The sequence below is a fragment of the Accipiter gentilis genome, chromosome 20 (assembly GCF_929443795.1).
Source record: "Accipiter gentilis chromosome 20, bAccGen1.1, whole genome shotgun sequence".
Lineage (NCBI taxonomy): Eukaryota > Metazoa > Chordata > Aves > Accipitriformes > Accipitridae > Astur > Astur gentilis.
In genome coordinates, this window is record NC_064899.1 from 18291531 (window position 1) to 18314029 (window position 22499).

Sequence of the window (22499 nt, forward strand, 5' to 3'; positions counted from 1 at the left end):
CTTTATCTTAACAGCACTTAAACAATGATTAGTTTAATTGGTTTAGTATTACGGCTTCTGCATAGATTAGAAAGGTAGTGTTGTTCAATGGCTGTAATGCAGAGCCAGTAGATGTTCTATATGTTCTATGTTCTATAGAGCAACATAATATAGTAAATATTTTTTTTTTTGAGTGTGTTTAAAAAACTGTACTATACACTTTTGCTGAATGTTCATATATTGATATTTTGTGTGAGTAGTTAGGCATTAACCGTAGGTTGCGTGGTTGGCATTTGCCATTCTTGTGTTGCCTTTCTTCTGTGTTTCAATGAAATGCTCAAGTCCTGTGGAACTTTACAGTGGTTCAGTCTCTGCTGGTTTCTTATACACATAGTAGTGGGAAATCTCAATCAGGATCAAATGTCATGTTTCATTCTGTATGTTTCATGCTGGGCAGGAAATTAACTCTTCTTTGGGAAAAAAATATCCATTTCACTTTGGTCAGAGATTTTCAGATGTGCTGAAATGTTGCATTTGATTCCTGTTCACATATGGATGTTGGCATTTCTCAGCTGAGGCTCTAGTGTTACCTCAGTGGTCAGATGTTTATTGCTGTTTGATCTTCAAGGTCTTCCTCATCAGGCACGCTGTTTTTGCAGCTAAAAATCTGCCGGTTGTTAGTTTCTTCACTCAAGCCAGCAAGCTAAATGCACAAAATGAGACCAAACTCTCACGAAGATCTTTCTTGGTCTCATTAGCATAGGGTAGTTATGTCCTTACACCCCATCAGAAGTCTCGCCATCGAGATTATCTTGATGTGAGTAGCCATGACGTGAAAAGATGCTGTCAGAGAGACAGCCCCAGACTGCAACTTGTCATTTACTCTTTACCTGTCCCAAGGCCAAACAAGATTTGGCAGGCTTTCACGTCTGGGATGAAAGTGTATCACAGGGGAGCTTCCAAGGTGTGTGCCTCAGGGCAAAGGTGTCTCGCTTATGTTATGCTAAGATGTTATTGCACAATTTATAAAGCTAATCCGCTCTGCCCTCGCTAATGGTGCCACGGTATTTCATCTACTGCGTGAGGAATAGCCCAGAGTACGCCTTTGTGGCTGCACTGTATTGGTTTTGTTTGGCAAGGTTTTGGTAGCGGGGGGGGGTTACAGGGGTGGCTTCTGTAAGAAACTGCTGGAAGCTTCCCCTGTGTTCAAGAGAGAGCGAGCCCATATTAGCCGGCTCTGAGACGGACCCGCCGCCGGCCAAGGCCGAGCCAATCAGTGATAGTGGTAACGCCTCTGTGATAACATTTTTAAGAAGGAAAAAGTTGGGACGGAGAGAAACTGCCGTCGGAGTGAGGAGTGAGAACATGTAAGAGAAACAAGCCTGCGGACACCAAGGTCAGTGAAGAAGGAGGGGGAGGAGATGCTCCAGGCGCCGGAGCGAAGATTCCCCTGCAGCCCGTGGTGAAGACCCTGGTGAGGCAGGCTGTCCCCCTGCAGTCCAGGGAGGTCCACGGTGGAGCAGATCTCCACCTGTAGCCCGTGGAGGACCCCACGCCGGAGCAGGTGGGTTCCCGAAGGAGGCTGTGACCCCGTGGGAACCCCGCGCTGGAGCAGGTTCCTGGCAGGACCTGCGGATCTGTGGAGAGAGGAGCCCACGGAGCAGGCTTTCTGGCAGGACTTGTGACCCCGTGGGGGACCCGCGCTGGAGCAGTGTGCTCCTGAAGGACTGCACACCGTGGAATGGACCCATGCTGGAGCAGTTCGTGAAGAACTGCAGCCCGTGGGAATGGCCCACGTTGGAGGAGTTCGTGGAGGACTGTCTCCCGTGGGTGGGACCCCACGCTGGAGCAGGGGAAGAGTGTGATCAGCCCTCGTCCTGAGGAGGTGAAGCGGCAGAAAATAACGTGTGATGACCATAAACCCCATCCCTGTCCCCCTGTGCCGCTGGGGGGGCTTGGTGGTGAAATCCGGGAGGGTAGTTGTGCCCGGGAAGAACGGAGGGGTGGTGGGAAGGTGTTCTGAGATTTCGTTTTACTTCTCATTACCTTGCTCTGGTTGATTTGTAATAAATTGAGTATGTTTTGCAAATTGAGTCTGTTTTGCCCGTGACGGTAATAGTGAATGATCTCTCCTGTCCTTATCTCGACCCGCGAGCCTTTTGTTATATTTTCTCTCCCCTATCCAGCTGAGGATGGGGGAGTGATAGAATGGCTTTGGTGGGCACCTGGTTGTTCAGCCAGGGTCAACCCATCACAGTCTTTTTGGTGGAGAATGCGGGCAATGTGAGGAATTTGAGATAAGGATAGTAACTGAGAGAGGTAACGGGCAAAACATGGACTGAACGCAGCTAGAGAGTTAAGAGCTGCTTGATGAGTGGGGAATCTTTATTGTTGTAATTGTGGTGAAGGGATGAGGGGTGGATTGTGTGTGTAAATTGTCCACTTTTGTCAGTTTTGTGATGATATTATTTTGATTTTGGTGTGGGGAATTATTTTTGTGATGTGAGTGAAGACTTTGTGTGATGAATGTGGATTTTAATGATAGTTCTTAAAAATGTGATGCACAGAGGCGAGGGGTGGAATGTATTGGTTTTGTTTGGCAAGGTTTTGGTAGCGGGGGGGGGTTACAGGGGTGGCTTCTGTAAGAAACTGCTGGAAGCTTCCCCTGTGTTCAAGAGAGAGCGAGCCCATATTAGCCGGCTCTGAGACGGACCCGCCGCCGGCCAAGGCCGAGCCAATCAGTGATAGTGGTAACGCCTCTGTGATAACATTTTTAAGAAGGAAAAAGTTGGGACGGAGAGAAACTGCCGTCGGAGTGAGGAGTGAGAACATGTAAGAGAAACAAGCCTGCGGACACCAAGGTCAGTGAAGAAGGAGGGGGAGGAGATGCTCCAGGCGCCGGAGCGAAGATTCCCCTGCAGCCCGTGGTGAAGACCCTGGTGAGGCAGGCTGTCCCCCTGCAGTCCAGGGAGGTCCACGGTGGAGCAGATCTCCACCTGTAGCCCGTGGAGGACCCCACGCCGGAGCAGGTGGGTTCCCGAAGGAGGCTGTGACCCCGTGGGAACCCCGCGCTGGAGCAGGTTCCTGGCAGGACCTGCGGATCTGTGGAGAGAGGAGCCCACGGAGCAGGCTTTCTGGCAGGACTTGTGACCCCGTGGGGGACCCGCGCTGGAGCAGTGTGCTCCTGAAGGACTGCACACCGTGGAATGGACCCATGCTGGAGCAGTTCGTGAAGAACTGCAGCCCGTGGGAATGGCCCACGTTGGAGGAGTTCGTGGAGGACTGTCTCCCGTGGGTGGGACCCCACGCTGGAGCAGGGGAAGAGTGTGATCAGCCCTCGTCCTGAGGAGGTGAAGCGGCAGAAAATAACGTGTGATGACCATAAACCCCATCCCTGTCCCCCTGTGCCGCTGGGGGGGCTTGGTGGTGAAATCCGGGAGGGTAGTTGTGCCCGGGAAGAACGGAGGGGTGGTGGGAAGGTGTTCTGAGATTTCGTTTTACTTCTCATTACCTTGCTCTGGTTGATTTGTAATAAATTGAGTATGTTTTGCAAATTGAGTCTGTTTTGCCCGTGACGGTAATAGTGAATGATCTCTCCTGTCCTTATCTCGACCCGCGAGCCTTTTGTTATATTTTCTCTCCCCTATCCAGCTGAGGATGGGGGAGTGATAGAATGGCTTTGGTGGGCACCTGGTGTTCAGCCAGGGTCAACCCATCACATGTTATGCTAAGATGTTATTGCACAATTTATAAAGCTAATCCGCTCTGCCCTCGCTAATGGTGCCACGGTATTTCATCTACTGCGTGAGGAATAGCCCAGAGTACGCCTTTGTGGCTGCACCTTTAAACCTATCATTTGCTGTATTTCCCTTACTAGGTTGTATGTATTCTTGATTCTTGGGAAGAACCTTTTCTGTTTCGAACTAACGAATCAATCGTTTCTGTATCTCTTTACCCTAGCTTTGGTGAGTCCAGGAAGTTATTCTGCCCCTTCAGCTTCAGTGCATCTTTGCAACTCAAACACTGGTAGGAGAGATGCTGAGACGTGGGGTCTGAGGAGCCTCTTGCTCACTCCCACACCAGCTCTTGTCTCTCTCAGGCTATAGGCAGGCCTATTTTTTCAGGAAAATGTTACTCAAAGGCAAGAAATACTTCTTCCTTTCCCCAGTGTTACCTTCAAAGTGGTAATCCACTCCTGCTAATATAGTTAGTGGAAAAAGTAGATTGTATAGTTTAAACTTCACCATTTCTACCAAACGTTATTAAATTTTTGCCTGTTCTTAATGATTGCTCACTTTTGGGAGCCAGCAATATGGGTATTTCTTGGAATGTATTTAGCTGAAAACCTATAAATTGCATATAATCAAATTTAGATATAAAGCAGTGCCAGCCATATCTGTGGTGATGCTAAAGCATCCTGTGGAGCAAACTGAATGATTTTAGACTGCATTGTTTTTGCTGAGGTGCCTGTTAGCTTTGTCATTGGTGAGATGAAGTGTGCACAGAATTTACTAATGTGATTTGTTTGGTGGTGGAAGTTGCAAATGGGAAAAGGAATTAAGCAACAAGAAAAACAGAAAAGCAGGATTCCTGGGGGATGCCATTGCCCAGGTAGCCAGGGAGTGTATTATTGGTCTGTATTCTGATCCAGATGATTTAATAAGATGAAGACTTATAGAAGCATGCAAATAGTCTGCTGGGTATAAACATGTGCAAAAGTACTTTGCAGACCTGCAGCTTTATGTATTCCAATCTCATAACAATGGAAACAGATGAAAACTGTGATAAAGTGACTATGATAAAACGGCTTCTATTATAAAGTGACTACATTTGGGGACAAGGGGAGAGCAGTGGATGTCATTTTTTTACCTTGACTTTAAGAAGGCTTTTGACACACTCGGCCACTGTGTTCTTGTATCCAAGTTAGGGTGTTAAGATGTGGGCGGGTGGACAACCAGTGGAGTCATAAGTCTGGTTTCAACAGGTATAAATGCAGCGCCCTGGCAGGAGGAGCCCCTGCAGGGAGACAGGCTGGGGACTGACGGACGGACGGACGGACCGGGGAGCAGCAGCTCTGCAGCAAGGCCCTGGGGGTGTGGGGGGCAGCCAGCTGGGCAGGAGCCAGCAGCACGCCTGGCAGCGGCGGGGCGACATGTCCTGGGCTGTAGGTATGAGAGCACAACCGGGAGATCAAGGGACGGGGTTGTCCTCCCCTACTCGGCATGTCTACCTGCTGTGTCCAGTTTCGGGCCCCGCGGTACAGGAGGAACATCAAAAACCCGGAGTGAGTTCAGCATTGGGAGAGCACGGCCATCAGGGCTGGAGCACTTGTCCTGCGCGGAGAGGCTGAGGGACCGGGGCTCGTTCAGCCTGGAGAAGAGGTGGTTTGGGGGGTATCATGAGGGTGGAGTCAGGCTCTTCACAATGGAGGATGGCAGGAGGGTGGATGAGAGGCAACGGGAATAAGCTGAAAGAGGAGGAGGCACGGACTGGCTTGTTCCCCTGAGGGCAGTCACGCCATGGAAGATGTTGCTCACAGAGGCTGTCTAGACTCTCCTTGGAGGTTCCCAAAACCCAGCTGGACAAAGCCCTAAGGACCCTGGTCTGATCCCATAGCTTGCCCTTATTCAAGCAGGAGGTTGGACTAGAGACTTGCTGAGGTCCCTTCCCACCTGGATTAGCTTGTGTTGTTATAAAATACTAATTTTTTAATTTTGGAAACTTACTTAGTGGTAGAGGTACTGGTATGATTCCTTGGTGTATATATCAACATGCATTTGCTCTACAATTACCTTTAATACATGAACTTGAGATACACTGATTTTACAGGCTTACCAGGGTGTGATGGTAGGGAGCATTAAAATTTAATTTGACTTTACAAAAATGTATGCTGTCATTTAGGCTAATGACACTACTCAAATGAGTGCTAGTACCACATATTAACATAGCTGCACCTTTCCTGGAGCTTGTGTTAGTAGGATTTTTGCTCTTTCGGTTAATGATGAGAAAGTATGCTAATAAAATAGTCATTCCAGTATGAAAACCTGGTGTGAAATGACCCTTAAAAGAGGATTGGGGAACCTCTCTCTTGCTGACAGCCAATACAATACCTTTGATGGGTCACATATCAACCCAGAGCTTAGTGTTGTCTGTTAAAAACACTAAGAAAAATAGTCATGTGTTTACTGGCAGTATGAAATCATGAAACCATACTTTCTTCATCCACGCTTTATGGAATGGTCCAGTATTTGCTGATATGAACATAAGGACAAACGTTGCCACAGATGAACACTTGATTCAATCCCTACCAGACTGGTTTAGCCTTTGAATGTCAAAGCTCCCTCCCTCTTTTTAAGTAATTAATGTCAAATTGTGCTTTACGTACAGTGCAAGTGGTTTTTAAGGGTCCGCTCTGTATATGTTTGAACTGGCATCCTCAGCAATAAAAGCTCTTAAGCATAGATTAAGCCTACTGACAGAGGTTTTCAAATATTGCTGCTGACTTGGAGTGCCCCAGGTTCTTTGACTTGCTCCCTGACCTCTGAAATGGGGAGTGACCACCCTGTGACTGTCTCAAGAAGGCTGAAGTTAGGCATCTGAAATAAGACTATTAAAATTGTTGGTGTTTGACTTTAAAATCTTCTCTATTTGTGCTTAAAATTAAGCACAGCGCTTGGGGTTAATCTTGATAAAACTTTCTCTTGACTGTGAACATTTCCATAGTTGTATGTGTGGTTTATGTAACCAAGATTTTGGAAAAACTGTAATTTTAAGAAAAATACTTATGGCTGTACTTAACGTGTAGGAGGTAGTATGAAGCTAAAGGGGTAATTTAATAAAAAATGAAAGTTTAGTTATGCCCTGCTGTGTTTAATGTAAGTTCTGGTGGCCTTGCATTTGCCAGCAAGACTTATTTCTTTATCTCATAATAATGTTCTTATTCATGGCAACAGACCCAGTGGGGTGATTCATGAGTGCTTTTGATAGTTTCAGTGAAATCAAAATAAAATAAGTATCAGATGTCAAGAATAAGAGTATTTTGAATATCTAAAGACACCAGGAAGCTTACCTTTAATCAGAATAAGATCTTTAGTAATGGTCTCTCTCTCTTTTTGAAAACTCTTCCATCTTTGGATCGCTACCATTGTTACATGTCAGAGTAATCTTTTAGCTGTAAGTTTAAGACATCAGTTAGTATTTGAACACTTTCGGAAGAGGCTTGATCTTATTTGCAGTGCCCTCAGAGCTGGAGTACAGATTTAGGAGCTAGAGTTTAGGCACTTAGATTTGAAAATCTGGTCTCTGTATGGAAGCCTACAATGATTTTTAAAATTCTGCAACACGAAGTGAGTTCATGAGATGAAAATTGTGCTGGTCATTGGACTGTAGGGGCAGGTAGTGGTTGCTTGCTCTGTGTTGCACAGGGTAGCATGAAGGCAGAAGGGAGCTTGCTGCCTTGCTTTGGTTCCTTCTTATTCGCTTCTTCTTTTTTTAAGTGCAAGCATGTAGCTCTATTAGAAGGGAGAGAAAGTGTGGGTGTTATAATAACGTGTAGGCTTTGAGACAGGCAGTTCTGGAAGTTACTTAAACAAGACCATTGAGATCATTTTGTCAAGACACTGTCTAATTCACCAGTAAACGCTTTGGAAGAAAAATCAGATCACTTACACCTTTCCTTTATTTGCTGCCTGAGTTACTCTGCCAGATTGCTATCTACACCATCACACTTGCGTTCTTTTGCTCAATTTCCTGTGCACAGAGCAAAGTGCAGCAGAGAGATTACATGTGAACAAAGCCATGTTTAGAAACATCAGTTTTTCTTGTCATGTTTTGAGTGCAGAGTTCATACCAAAGCAAAAGAATTAAACAGAGAATCTTGATAGCAAAGCAGAACATAGCCAACCAGGCAAAGCGCGAAAGAGATCCTCCGGTGTCCCTGGGATGTGAAAAGTGAGGCACAGAGCACAACGGCACTGTTACCTCTTCTCTCGGGCTGGGTAACTTAATCCTATTTGGTGTACTACAGCTTATGAAGAAGATACTTTTTAGACATCTGATGGAGGTGACAGCACTTCTCAACACCACCACTTCACCACCTGAGACAAAGGGGAGTTACCACTGAACGATGAGAAGGGCTTTGTGGTTGCAGCGGAGGTAAGCAGAGCACGTGGAGTGGCAGGGAGAGAAAGAAACGCAGGTCAGCTCCCCCCCGCCCCGTGAGGACGCTTTGAAGTTCTCTTCGTTCAGCGTCAGCTTGTTGCTGTGAGTACACGGCCCTGGCAAGTTATCACGATCCTAAAAGTTTGTAGCTCTGAAAGTCTGTTTCGCATTCTGGGACTGACGCTTGCTGCCAGTTTTGTTGTTGCCTCTGGAAATACTGATGCAGTTTATCTTTGTGTAAGCATGTAGTTGTAGATTAACAAACATGTGATGGAGTATCTTCAACAAGAAGACTTATACAAAAGGAACAAAAAGCTAAAAATAAGTGAAATGAAGTTGTCAGGGATTCCTTTTTTCCCCAAATATGCTAGAGATCCGATTGTTAGCAAACATGAGGTGAATATTTCCATTAATAATAAGGATTTCTAAATTATCCAGGAGTAAAGTGGAGCAGAGGACTTCAGCTGTTAAGCCTTGTAAAACCGTTTTCAAGAATGTACATTTTACAAGATTTTATAGGTGGGTACACTGAAGCAAACCCATGACTCCATCTCTGGAATCACAAAAGATGAGTCAGAAATACAAATAAGAAACTAGTTCTCATGATTTCTGTAGACTGGAATTTTATTGGTGTAGAAGCAGCAAAATTAGTGGTTGTGAAGACTAAAGAAAATGACTATTCCTCTATGTAATGCAATACGTAACTTGCCTTTGTTTATTCTTTTTTCTTTCCTTTTCAATTTCCTGAACAATTTTTATGGTTTGGCGTGTGTTGAACAACATTTTTAAAAAGTAAAGCAGTAAATAGGTTATGGAAAAATTCTGATCTTGTATTCATAATTAATTCATATTTTTAATTGCTTGATTGGTAGATTAGAGATATGTGTTTAGGCTTTTGTAAGCTGCATTACATCTTTCAGCTGTGTTGGTTTCCAGTTTGCTAGCATGATGCAGGTTGAGTATGCTTGTTCCTCTGCACTGTATGGTTGAAACCCAGGAATAGTAGTTATTTAATATTCTGAGGCATCAGGAAGCAGCACATCATTTGATCGTTCAATTACTGCAGTATAGAACACCTTAGTCTTTTTTTTTTTTGTATGTTTGTCTGCGTGCGTGTTCGCAATTCCTGGCGCTCATACCTTCCTAGCTATGTGTAATCTGCCCAGCTCTTCCCGTAGCGCTCCGGTACAAACACCAGCAGTATGATCGGTGTGGAGGCGTGATTGTGACGGGATAAAAGCTGCAGTGTGTGCATAAAAGGAACCAAATTACTTACGCTCAATTAACGTGGCCATGCTTCAGAGAGATCACCAAACCATGGCTAAAAGCACCCTTTTATGTAATTGCCTTGTTATTTTCTCTTTGATTTGTGTAAAATTGTTTTTGGTGTTATTGAAGAAAAAACAGTTGCAGTAGACTATGAATTTTAAAGAAGTCACCATTAATACCACTGATGAAAACTTATTAGTGTAAGCCACTCGTTTAATTGTGAAGCAATGGAAAGTACAAAACATTGTGATGGAAGACTGCTCAGCTTTGAATATGTTAAATCCAGTCTAATAAAGAATAGGTTTTGGTGATAAAGCAATAAATGCAAAGTTTGTTTAAAGGTTAAGTGAACGATTACTGCAGAAATTTCTTTCCGGATGCATAAGACGAGCACGAAGTCCCCATAACTAGGATTTGGAGCCAGTAGTTCTGGCAAGGGATTCAGGCATCTCTTTCCTGGGACTGCTGAATGTGACAGAACAGAATCTTACTCCTCACAGTTAAACTTCCTCTAGTAGGGCTGAGAGAGGAATAGGTCAGGTTCTGCAGAACTTCCACATTTGCACATTTCCACATTTAGGTGTGCTGTGTAGTCTTTAATCTTCCCGTCTCCAGGGAAATCTCCTCCATATCCATTCACCCTAAATGAATATATGTGTACATTAAGTTGGCATCGAGTTGCAAATGAGATTTTGAACTTCCAAGTATCTAGCGTTAGCACGTGTCCCAGTTGGGTTATGCTCTGGCACGGAGAAAACGTAACATCTTCTTGCCTTTCTTTCCACACGGGTCACTTTGCATTCTCTCCTGCCAGACAAGCTTTTGGCATTACCTGGGTTTCCTTTACATGGAGCAGGAATTTCACCCTGTATTCATCGGCTCCAGTATCTCTTGCAGATGCACTGTATGCGTTGGCTTTCCTCCCACCGCAGTACAGAAGCCAGCCGGTGTTTCTGCAACAGGATAGTCTTTGTGCCACTCAGAGGGGGCTGTAGGGTTGATGGGTACTGGGAGGTCTGATCTTTCTCCTCTTACCTCCTTGTGAAGTTGACTGTGAGAATTTTGTCCCTCTATACGTTGTCTTAAGGTTGTTATTTACCTAGAAGTGCACATAAACCTCTGCTCCTGGGTAACCCTGTGCAGGTTAAACATGCTACATGGAGTTATTCGGTACTGCTTCCCAAAATGTGTATGCAGCTGAACCTTTTCAGAGACATCAGCCCTCTAGTCACATCAGATTCTTCCTTTGCTTTGAATATTGCCAATCAGACAAATATAGGTTTGGCTAGCAGCCTAATGAATGAGTTGTAAAAGCTTAAGAAAATGGATTTACATCCACTTAATATTTGGCTTCCTCTGCACGACCATGGGTGCTAGCTGAGGCAGTGGCTATGACTGAGTGTATGTTAGGGAGGAAGTAAAAAAAATATGAAATAACTAACAGATTAAATATCACACTGTTGAGGTAAACAGAGGTGTGTAACATCAGGTATCTATAAAAAAATAAGCTTGTAAGTATCAACACTGAAATTCAGTCTATATGTATTTTTTGTTATAGAGGAAATTGGACTCTGTACAAATGTAAGTACTTGCTACAGAATTATTCTGCTGAATAATACTCCAATTCATTTGCTTTTCAGTATACCCCTGAAACTCCACATGCATACCTGCTTAAAATCAGCAACAAATATAGCTAGTAATGAAATAATTCAAATTTAGTTTATTTTGTTTCATGATGCACAAATAGAAAATCATTTAAGTGTGACTGATTTTATTCATCCACAGTAGATGCTCATCTGAAATGCTACTGAAGTTCAGTAATTGGAGCTCTGAAATACAGTATTTGACAGATGGTGTGGGTGGTTGTGCCGTTTCCATGATAAATCTACTTACAAATATAACCATGAGGAAGTTGTCTTCATTCCTTGACTACTGTAACATATAGATAGAAAAAGTGACAAACATGACATGAAAACGGATTTGTGTCTTGGTTCTTCATTTTCCTGCTATAATGATTTGAATTTTTAAACAAGTGCAAAAGAGAGGTTTCTTTCTGCTTTATCTGAAAAGGAGTTGCTATAAATGATAAAATATTCTTTCAGTAGCCTTTCTTTTCTTACATTTCCTTTGAAGCTTTTCCTATAGTGAATTACTTTTGTAATGTCTTACAGCATAAGTTAGAAAGCATTGCTCTTTATAGATGAAAGCAAAAAGATCTTTGCTAAGATACGTTTACTGTTAAAAAAAATACTGGAGGCTGGAGAGATGGACAGTCCTGTTGCCCCAGGGCTTGCTGTTGAAACTTAGAGATGAGAAAATGGTATAAATAAAAATATACTGCATTATCCAGTTTTTATTTTTTTTTAATTCTCTTTGTCTTTTAACAGAAATCACCGATGCTGGTACTAGAGGAACCCAAGATACAATTAAGGGTGTGAAAAGAAAAAAGATTGTGACTGAAAACCACCTAAAAAAAATACCAAAATCGCCTTTGAGAAGCCCTGCCGAAGCCAAGGTTAAGCAAAATGTAGACCCTTCACCACTAAAAGCTCTTCCAGATGCCTCCGAACATGCACAGGATCACCTACCCGTGCAAAATGGAAATCAATGTACCAAACAAAACGGGGGAGCGCTTAGTAGCGAGATAAGTGTTGAAACAACCAAATCTGAGACATCAATGCAGACAAAGCTTTCGCTGACACATCAGTCCTTAGATTTGGGTAAACAGGCAGCAGAGGATACTGATGCAAACCAACTGAACTCACCAGAGAAGAAGTCTCTCTCAAACTCCTCATCAAGTAAAACAAAGACTGACAGTAATGAATGTATTAATTTTGTTGACTGCAGTACATCATCCCCATGTACACGTACTGCATTCGATGTCTTATTAAAAGCTATGGAGCCTGAACTGAACACCTTAGCACAAGAGTGCCCCCCTTACGGGATGCAGATAGAGAAACTGAGACCAAATAAAACTGTAAGCACCTCTTCTAGTCTCACATCCAACACAATGAGCGTCCAAAATCAGTCTGCTTTGCCACAGCATGAGTTTGCAGCTGGACCTCACTATTACCCGTGTACGTTAAACAATGTGCATGTAGCAGCAGCAGCCAAGACTGGACAAGCACAAGGCCAATCAGTTTCTCATTCACAAGACCTTATTACTAAAACCAGTCAACAAAATCACCAGGTTGTTATGTGTCCAAGTTTCACTAGATCGCTGGTGCAACAGCAGAGTCAAGAAAACCCCAAGCTCCAGCAGATATACAGCATAGCAGTAACTTCGTCTGTCGTTCACACCTCATCTTCCACTGTAACTCAGGTTTTTCCTCAAAACCAGTTAGTAGCCAGTTCATCTTCACCTTTGTCAATTAGCACATCGAGTTCAACACACTTGTCTATAGGTCCCATGTACAATTCAGCCCAGATAGCATCAGTTGTAAACCATGGTGTAGAACAAATATGTAACCTCTTGAAAGACCAGAAGCCTAAAAAGCTAGGGAAATATGTTTGTGAGTATTGCAATCGGGCCTGTGCCAAGCCCAGTGTTCTCCAGAAGCACATCCGATCCCATACTGGAGAGCGACCATATCCTTGTGTGACATGTGGGTTTTCATTTAAAACCAAAAGCAATCTGTACAAGCACAAAAAATCTCATGCACATGCTATCAAACTTGGACTTGTCCTACAACCAGATTCGGGTGGCCTCTTCTTATCTCATGACTCGGACAAAGCACTTAGCATTCATTCAGATGTGGAAGAAAGCGGTGAAAGTGAAGATGAAGGCACTGCTGATGAAAGACAAGATGATCAAGAACTGGAGCCTGCACAAATAGTGAAAGTCATTTCGAGTGCAGAAACATTGCGGAAAGGAAGCCCTATTCCATTGAGCAACCCAGACTGTATACCAGGTGACTCTTCATTACATGATACCGAACCTCAAGTAAGGGCAGCTTTACCAAAAGTAGTAGTTCATCCTGTAAATGTTTCTCCATTAAGGGCCGATAGCCCAAAAGTAACAGAACCAGCACCGGAGCTTGCTGCAGCACAGAGAAAAGGAGATTTTAAAGTGACAACTCTTCAGTCAAATTTAACACATACAGCCTCATTCAAGGAGAGTGACATAAAGCAACATCAGAAAGCAGAAATGGGCCTATTAGAGGAACAGCTGGGATCTGCAGTAGGAGCGGTGCATGCCCAGCTCCAGAGACAACAGGCAACGGAGGGTTCCCAAGATCAGCAAGGAAAATGTCTTTTGAGCCCTAGAAGTTTAGGTAGTACTGATTCTGGTTATTTCTCTCGTTCTGAAAGTGCCGATCAAACAATGAGCCCACCAGCTCCTTTCGTAAGAGGATTGTTGAGCTCTGAGAAGGATCCAAACAAAAACCTGCCCTGTGTGCCACGATCAAGTGGTGTGGTAGCATCAGTGGTACAGACTGTTTGTGCCGAAAAAAATCTGGTTCTCTCTGGCCAAATGCGACCTCCCATGGCAACAAAAACTCTTGAGGAGCGCATCTCAAAGTTAATTTCTGATAATGAAGCTGTTGTGGATGACAAACAGTTAGATAGCGTAAAACCAAGAAGAACATCTCTTTCGAGAAGAGGAAGCATAGATTCACCAAAATCCTACATATTTAAGGATTCTTTCCAGTTTGATTTAAAGCCCATGGGAAGAAGAACTAGCTCAAGCTCTGATATACCAAAATCTCCTTTCACACCCACTGAGAAATCAAAGCAAGTTTTTCTTCTTTCCGTACCGTCCCTTGACTGCTTGCCTATAACACGAAGTAATTCCATGCCTACTACCAGTTACTCAGCAGTACCTCCAAATGTAATACCTCCCTCTCATCCCCTTCGAGGAAGTCAGTCATTTGATGATAAAATCGGCTCTTTATATGATGATGTTTTTGTATCGGGACCTGCTACTCCACTGAACCAAGGCGGACATCCTCGGACCCTTGTTAGACAGGCAGCAATAGAAGATTCTTCTACTGGTGAAAGTCAAGCGCTTGGACCAGTGCGATCTGTAGAAGAAAGTTATCTGGGGTGTAATTTATCAAATGAATCTTTATTGCAAAGGAGCAAGTCCCTGGCACAGGGATCAAATTTAGAGAAAACAAAGAAGTCCTCTCAGGTGCGAGGAACAATGTTTGAGTGTGAAACCTGCAGAAACAGATATAGAAAACTGGAAAATTATGAAAACCACAAGAAGTTCTATTGTTCAGAGTTGCATGGACCTAAAACTAAAGCAGCAATCCGAGAGCCTGAGCATAAGACTGTTCCCAACAGTACACAGCCTCAAATTCTACACTACAGAGTCACTACTTCAACTGGTGTCTGGGAGCAGACACCCCAGATAAGGAAGAGAAGGAAAATGAAAAGTGTTGGCGATGATGATGACCCACAGCAAAATGATACGAGCATACCATCAAAGAACACAGAAGGCCAAAGCAAGCCAGCAAATTCTTCCAGTCTTTCAAAACACAGCGCGACAGCAGTAGTAGGATCACAACAGCCGAGCAACCTTGTACTTCAAAGTTCCCAAATTCAGCTTGTGGCTCGAGGCACAGATCAGACTACCGATCCAAAGACAGCTCCGCTCATTGAAAAGCAGGCAAGTTCAGCTGCGCAAGAAAAGGTGGAGTTAAAAAGACAAGGGACTGGCATTTCAGTAATACAGCACACCAATTCACTGAGCAGAAATAGCTCCTTTGAGAAATCAGAGTCATTTGAAAGAGTATCACCAGTTTCTTCTCAAGAGCCCAACAAGGTTGCAAAGCATTGCTCTTTGAATACAATTGTAATCCAAGAGGATAGACACTCTCATCTGAAAACTCCCCAGCATCATCAACCCCTGTCGTCTGAAGCACCTAGAGGGGAAGTTCAGGGAAGCCAAATAGTTTCTAACGAGAGAGGTGCCCCGCTTCAGCCATTAAGACTTGTTCGCCAGCATAACATCCAGGTTCCTGAAATACTGGTCACAGAAGAACCAGACAGGGACCAAGAAAACCAGTGCAGCGATCAGGAAAAGACAGAAAGGTTTAATTGGCCACAGCGCAGTGAAACACTGTCAAAATTGCCAACAGAAAAGCTCCCACCAAAGAAGAAAAGAATTCGCTTGGCTGAAATGGAGCATTCATCTGCCGAATCAAGCGTTGACTCCACGCTTTCCAGAAGCCTAAGTCGGGAGAGTAGCTTGTCTCATGCCTCCAGTTTTTCAGCTTCACTCGATAAAGATGAAACTTTGAAGGCTGAGAACCCTTCCAAAGTGGAGCCTGTTAGTAAGTCATCTGAATTCCTCATGATTCCCACTGGCTCACACGCACTGGCTGTGCCTGGACCTCATTACCGGGAAATGAGACGTGCTGCCTCGGAGCAAATCAGCTGCACCCAGCCGTCAATGGAGGTTGTGGACTACAGGAGTAAGTCGTTCGACTGTGGAAGCATGTCTCCATCAAAACCTGCCCCACTCATAGAGATAGCTGCTCCAAAAGTGTCATCTGCAAACGGAGCTACTGGACATGTGCCTCTGCTAGAAAGGAGGAGGGGGCCATTTGTAAGACAAATATCTTTAAATATTACTCCAGAAAATCATCAGCCTCAAGTTAAATCGACTTCTTCGTTTCAGACAGCTCATGCTACAGATGTGCCCACACTGCCATTGCACAGGCTGCAGACCTCTGGCAAATCTTCAGTGGAGTTTCCTTCAAGTACCCAGTATTCACAGACTCACTCCAGGCCTCACTCAGCAATTCAAAACTGTAATCCTGTTAGCCTGTCTTCGGTTCAGCAGCCTCTAGATCACGTGTTGAATAATCAAGGACAGCCATCCTCAACTCATCAGCCTTCCCAGACATCTACTAAAACATCAGCCCAAGGGGAACAAGTGAGCACATACGCGCTTTCTTGTCATCCCGATGAAAAAAAGGATTGTTTTGCTCCCAAGTATCAGCTTCAAGTTAAAACATTACATATAGGTCAGCCATACTCTTCTAAAATGGTAAAAAATACTTTATCAACTCAGACTGTTCCAAGTCAAGTTGGGGTAGACCAGAATGCATCCTCCTTTGAATTGCAGGCTAAACTGTCTGACATGTCTAATCCATACTCTGTGCCTCCTCTAAAGCAAATTGTCCCTAATAACTGCAGCAGTCAAATACATCATATTCCTCCTTTTGTGGTTCCTGTCCGTATTCACAGCAGTATGCCATCCTATGGCTTTGCAACTGTTACACCCCTTCCTCACATTTTAGTGACTCAGGATCAGGTAAATCAATCTGTTTGCAAAACAAATGTTGTGACAGTGCCAACGCTTGAAGGCAAAACTCAGCTGCCAAAACCTCACAAAGATCATCAGAGGACTTCGCCAAATTCCTTTGAATTTGAAAATTCACAACCAGAAAGTGGAAACAGAAATTCACCTTTGTCAAGCTCTTTGAATATTATTCAGAAAGTGCCAGTTAGCGGACTCTTCCCTCAACCAGAAGCTACAGCTTCAAGTAAACGAATGCTTTCCCCAGCCAACAGTTTAGATATTGCCATGGAAAAACAGCAAAAACGTGTTAAAGATGAGAGTGGAGCTGCCTGCATGACAGATGCTAGACCATTGCATTCACTGAATGTTAGATCTAATGACCCTACTAGTAAGCAAAAGAAACCAGTTTTGGTAAGACAGGTTTGCACCACCGAGCCTCTTGAAAATCACCTCTTAGATCCTGATGGTGTTGCACTGCATGAAAAAAGCAGCAAAGCCAGTACTTCAGACCTGCTGTTGCCTGACCATCATTCATCTGACACTGGGGGTTCAGAAACCCTGAAGGAGTCACCAGAATCTGAAGGCCGTAAGTCTTCAGCATCGCCAGTGTTTGTAGTTAGAAAACCGTCTGAATTGTCTCCAGTGAATAATCAGAGTTCCCTTCTTAAGGCTGTAAGTAGCAGTCAAGAAAGAAGGTCCCCAAGTAACAGTAATGAGAGCAAGCACGTCAATAGCCAGGGCCAAGCAAAGTCTGTAACTACATTGGCTGCGATGAATGCCGGAGAAGTGCAGCGGTTGTCATTTCCAAGCCTCAAGACCACAACAAATTTTACCTGGTGTTATCTCCTGAAGAGAAAACCATTGCATCTGCTGCAAAATGATCAGAAAATCTCGGCCTATTCTACCTGGACCATTAGTCCCAACAATCCCAATCCACTTGGTTTGTCAACAAAGGTAGCTCTCTCCCTCCTCAATTCAAAACAAAAAGTTGAAAAACCGCTGTACACTCAAGCAAGAACTAGCCATCCCAGATCTGATGTATTGGTCTATTCAAGCAAGTGGAAGAACAGCTTAACCAAGGTACTTAAGCTATGCTTGATGTATACTGATCATTTACAGAGGATTTGCTTTGGAAATCATGCTTGTTTATATTTTAGAGAATGTAATATGCCTGACATGTATAATAGAAGTGCTTATTTATTTTAGTTATGCTGGATCAAACTGCTAAAAAGATCTTAAGTAATTCCATTAAGAAACCTGTTCATAAGGATTTATCGCTTTTCATGGAAATTAGTTCCTGGATTTAAATCTGTATATGAAGTGTTTATTGTGTCAGGAATGTGTTTGGCTATTTTTTAAATGCAAAGGGTAGAGCAAAAATCGTTCTGAGATAAATATTTGTTAAACACTTTTAGCTTAAAACAGGTTAATTTAAGATCATAATTGCATATTTTGCCTTAAAAATCAGCTGGTATTTTCTGTTATAAAAGAGTGCTCAGCCTGAACAGGTGTCCATGGATACGCCATGAAAATATTTTTCACCATCACTGATCGTCTAACTGTGAGAGGAGCAGTGTACCAGTTCCTTTTCTCCCACCTAGGTTAATCGGTGGTGTGAAATAATGACAAAAATAGCAAAGTTTAAAACAAAATTATGGCTGCCATAAAACCACTGACAACTTCTTGGATCGATACGGCTCCAAAGATGACGTTAAATCTTGTGCAATGAAATATACTCTGGGCAATGTTTGTGACGCACGTAAAATACTACGTCATTCTGGAGTCGCATGTGGCAGAGCAAAGTAGTCACTTGTTAATTCCTTAACAGCCTTGGGGTTGCACATGTGTGATCAGGATTTTACTTACTGGACAGTTTTGTTATGGACAGGACCAAAGCTGTGCTGGTTTGCACTGGATTTGGCATTCCTTAGTAATTGAGCTGCCTCTGTGAATGGGTAAAGGTGCGTCTCTGCCCTATAGTATGGCAAGAGGTGGCTGCGTCTATTTAATGCATCCAGTACTAGTTTTTATCGTGCCATCTTGTGAAACTGTAAAGCTTTCTGAAGACAGCCTCGGCGTACAGCACGGTTTCACGCCTTTCTTTCCTCTTTCCTGCGTACGCCGTGTGTTTGATGCCAGACTTCTCCTCGGAGCTGTCAAAAACGGGGCGTTAGCCACGGACCTCGCTTTCTGCAGAGTCCTTCAGCTGTCTAGGACATAGAAACCTTTTACTGGGGGAATTAAAAGCAGTCATAACTTGCCCTAATCCTGCAGTCTGCCATCAGCAAAACTTTCTTGGCATCAGGCTGGGAATCGGGGTCTGCAGGGCCAGCAGTTGTTCTAGAGGAGGCATACGACAGCCTTGGGAAAATACACGTCTTTCTGTGGATGTTGAGTGACAGAGACTGTTGCTGTCAGAGGTCACCCTGGGATGTTTCTGTGTTTGCTAAATGTTTTGCTAAGATACAAAGTCCTCAGTAGGGAAAAGAGCAATAAGATGAGAAACTCTCTGTAAGAGGAAGAAATAGTTTCAGAATGACAGGGGGAGCCAAGAAGATATGCTGAAACCCCTCAGGCCAAAAGAGCATTAGAGTTAAACCTGGTCCTCCTGAAATCAGTGGGAGACTTTGCTAACATTTATACTGGAGGTCAAAACTTTATCTGTAAAGTTTCACGCAGAAAATACATACAGGCTGCTGAGTTTGTGTCAGTGCTGTAACGGAATTGAATTGTTGGTTCCATATTAGTGTGCTACCTCCATTTAAACTAGTATTACCATTTTCAGCCTGCCCCCTTTTACACTTCATGAGGTGTTGTTCTTACATGGTGCTAAATTAAAAAAAAAAAAAAAAGAAGAAAGGATTTGAAGATTTAGCTTTTCTCATTGTACATAGTTGAGCAATTCTTTCTAAGGCAAGTCTCACATCAGTTATGCCATTGTTTTATTTTTAAAGAACAGTGTATCAGAAGAAATTCTCTGATAACAAAGCTACTGCATGCCTCTCGAACAAATTTTGTGTATAAACAAATTCTGTTTAGAATATAAATAATGGATAATAATACTTTGAAAAATATTTTGACAGCACCTTTTTAAACCCTCTAGGAGTACTTAAATGCTGTAATAGGCAGCTGTCAGGTACATTTACAGTGCTTCTGCCACAAAAGAACCACAGTTTTTAATCTTTCTTCAGTCTTTCTTGCTGACGTTTTGAATGAAGCACAGGAGCATGGTGAAAATGAAGAGTTCTTAAGCTCTGCTTGTGGCTGATTTACAGGGTTTACTCAGAACCATTATGAAGGAAGAAAGTGCAGTGAGAAAGCACCAATTAGAGTTTAACTGGCATCTCAGATTGTATGAGCAAGGTATAGGATGGCAGAAATTAAACATTTCAAAGACCTGATAGGTATTGTGACCTAACACCTCCAAAGTTTGTCTGCTTTCCCTTCTTATGACTCAGGCAGCAGGATTTCAGCTGCTTTCCAGGATGATGATGATGCTGTTACAATATACTGCTGTATTACCAGTCTCCAGTTAGACCTGGTAATGGAATAGCTGATGCCAACTTGGAAGCTTCCTCGCAGAAGCCATGTTTAAAGAAAGCAAAAACTAAATTCAGTTTCTCATTCAGTTCAGGCCCTGTAATTCTACCTTTTTTTCTGGTTGAGCCTGAGGGTGGAAAATGTTGGGGGTCCTTTTGGAAATTAATGTTACATTAAAAAAAAAAACAAAGCCAACAAACAGATTAGCAAATAATTCTCAAAAAAAAAAAAAGTGACTGATTTCCTGCTTAAAAGCTTGGCGGGGTCCTGAGTTCCTTTCGGGAACCACAGTTTAGGTTGCAAGTCTCTGGGGGTTACGTTTGCTCAAGTGGTTTGCACATTTTAACCCTGACCTGACAGAGAGCTTTAAGTGCTACTATAAAGCAATTTATAAATAATAATAAAAATGCGGCACTGTTATGCCTCACCTCCTCGCTCACAGTCGTAGCCCTTTCCAGAGTCATTTGGCATATTCTGCTCGTGGGGCTTTAACTGCTGATCTTCTCACTGAGATAAAGCGACTTGCTGAACTGTTCCTGGGTTTGCCCCCAGAACTAAGTTGTGTTTACAGAGATCTCATGCTGCTGCATAACCGCTACTAATCACTGTCACAGAAAAGGCAATTCTTTCAACAATAGATGCCATGGGAAATGAAGAGACATGTGAACAAAATGCAAACAATAAGGAACCCTGGGACTTTGTTTGCTCTTCACAATTCACTGCTCAGAGGCAATAGGTGAAGTTGCCACGTTCCAGTGATTCAGAGAACAAACCATAAAATGTTATTGTGAAAGAAGCTCCTGGAATGAGTACAGCACGTTAAAATGTAACAGGAGGTTCACCTGCATGGAAAGGGCTTATTTTATCTCCCTGCTGTTTTTATTTTATATTGTTCTAGTTATTATTATTTTTCACCGGTTTTCCTCACCTGAAGTCATCGGTGGTGTATCAGGAGCCCTTTCTCAAGCCCCCGCATTGATCTTGGCTCCCCTCTCTAAAGTGAATCAGTAATGTGTGCAGTATTCCAGGGTGAAGATTTTCAGGCAAGAATAGGCTGAAGAATAATGGAAAGTTTCTCCTAACTGGAAAGCTTTCCTTTCTTGGATGATGTGCCACAACAGTCCAGCTCACCACTGGAAAGTAGTTAAATGCAGAAGATTTTTATGTGTAAACTAGTAAAAGTTTAAAGATATTAAAAACATTTTCCTCAAGTGGCTATGTGCCAATGGGAAAAATGTTTAATGAATATTCTAATCTGAAATTTATAACTTTCATGATTCAGGCTGCAAGCATGTTTTTTTTCCAAGGGATGTTGTAAAGTACCAGAAGTATCTATTGAACTGTGGTCTCTGGGCAGCCCTAAGAGCAGGTTTTTTCCAGTTTTATACCAGTAATTGAAGACAGTGGAGTTAAATTGGAGCAAAACGAGTAAAGTAGAAATGAATCATGGTCCTTGTCTCTATGGGAGAAGAGGGAGAAGACTGTGTTAGAAACGGAAGGCATAAGTAATCATGGAGAGGAACATTTTACAGCACTGCCGTTCTTCTACCCTTTCCACTAGTACGTGTGAGGGTTGAGAGGTTTATAGGTGAGGTACATTAAAGGATTTCTGTGCAAGAAACCCGTGTTCCTTAGAGACTGGCTGCTCTTTAAAATATACAGAGGACCCAAGTCCTTTTCAGCATCAATTTGGAATTTTTCATGAAAATTAAAAAGACTGGGTTTTTTGTTGTCAGTGAGCATTTCTGTGACAGAAACTCAGTGTTTCTGTTAGAGCATCTCTGTGATAGCAGCATTTTGCACGTTTAAGACACTGAAACAACTGCTACAACAGCATATAGCCAGTAAATTAAAGTACATCAGTGGGAGGTAAATAGTAATTTGAACACCTATGTTAGGCTATTTTATGTCTGTACATAAACAAGTGTGTTAAAAAAGGGGGGCGGGGCGGGGGGAGAATCCAGAGGTATTTGGCCTGTGTTAGTTTTTGCACTCTGGGTGCTTTTGTGGGTATACAACTTATTGTAATGCTGTTTCACCGTAGTTCGCGTAACAACGTGGGCCAAATACTTCTGGAATCTTTCTTTTTCCTTTGTCTTTTTATTCTTGAAAATTAAATCTGGAAAAAACACTTAGTAGTTAGGATTGAAAGATCAGGCACTTAAAGATTGCGTTATTCCAGCTGCTAGGAGTATTTATGTGGTATTGGGTTTATTGTATCTGTTCTATATTTTCCACTACTCTTTTCTTGTTAAATTACAAATGTCACCTTGTTACTCTTTGTTTGTACTGGAAA

At 43.0% G+C, this 22499-nt stretch overlaps 1 protein-coding gene across 3 annotated transcripts in view; it reads left to right on the forward strand.

Annotated features, from left to right (window-relative positions):
* Positions 1 to 22499, forward strand: part of HIVEP1 (HIVEP zinc finger 1) — a 125047-nt gene that overhangs the window by 82191 nt on the left and 20357 nt on the right. For all 3 annotated transcript variants that reach the window (XM_049823995.1, XM_049823997.1, XM_049823996.1), the window contains one exon: positions 11796 to 17743. In XM_049823995.1, coding sequence (XP_049679952.1) covers positions 11796 to 17743 — 5948 coding nt within the window. The remainder of the gene's footprint in view (positions 1 to 11795; positions 17744 to 22499) is intronic.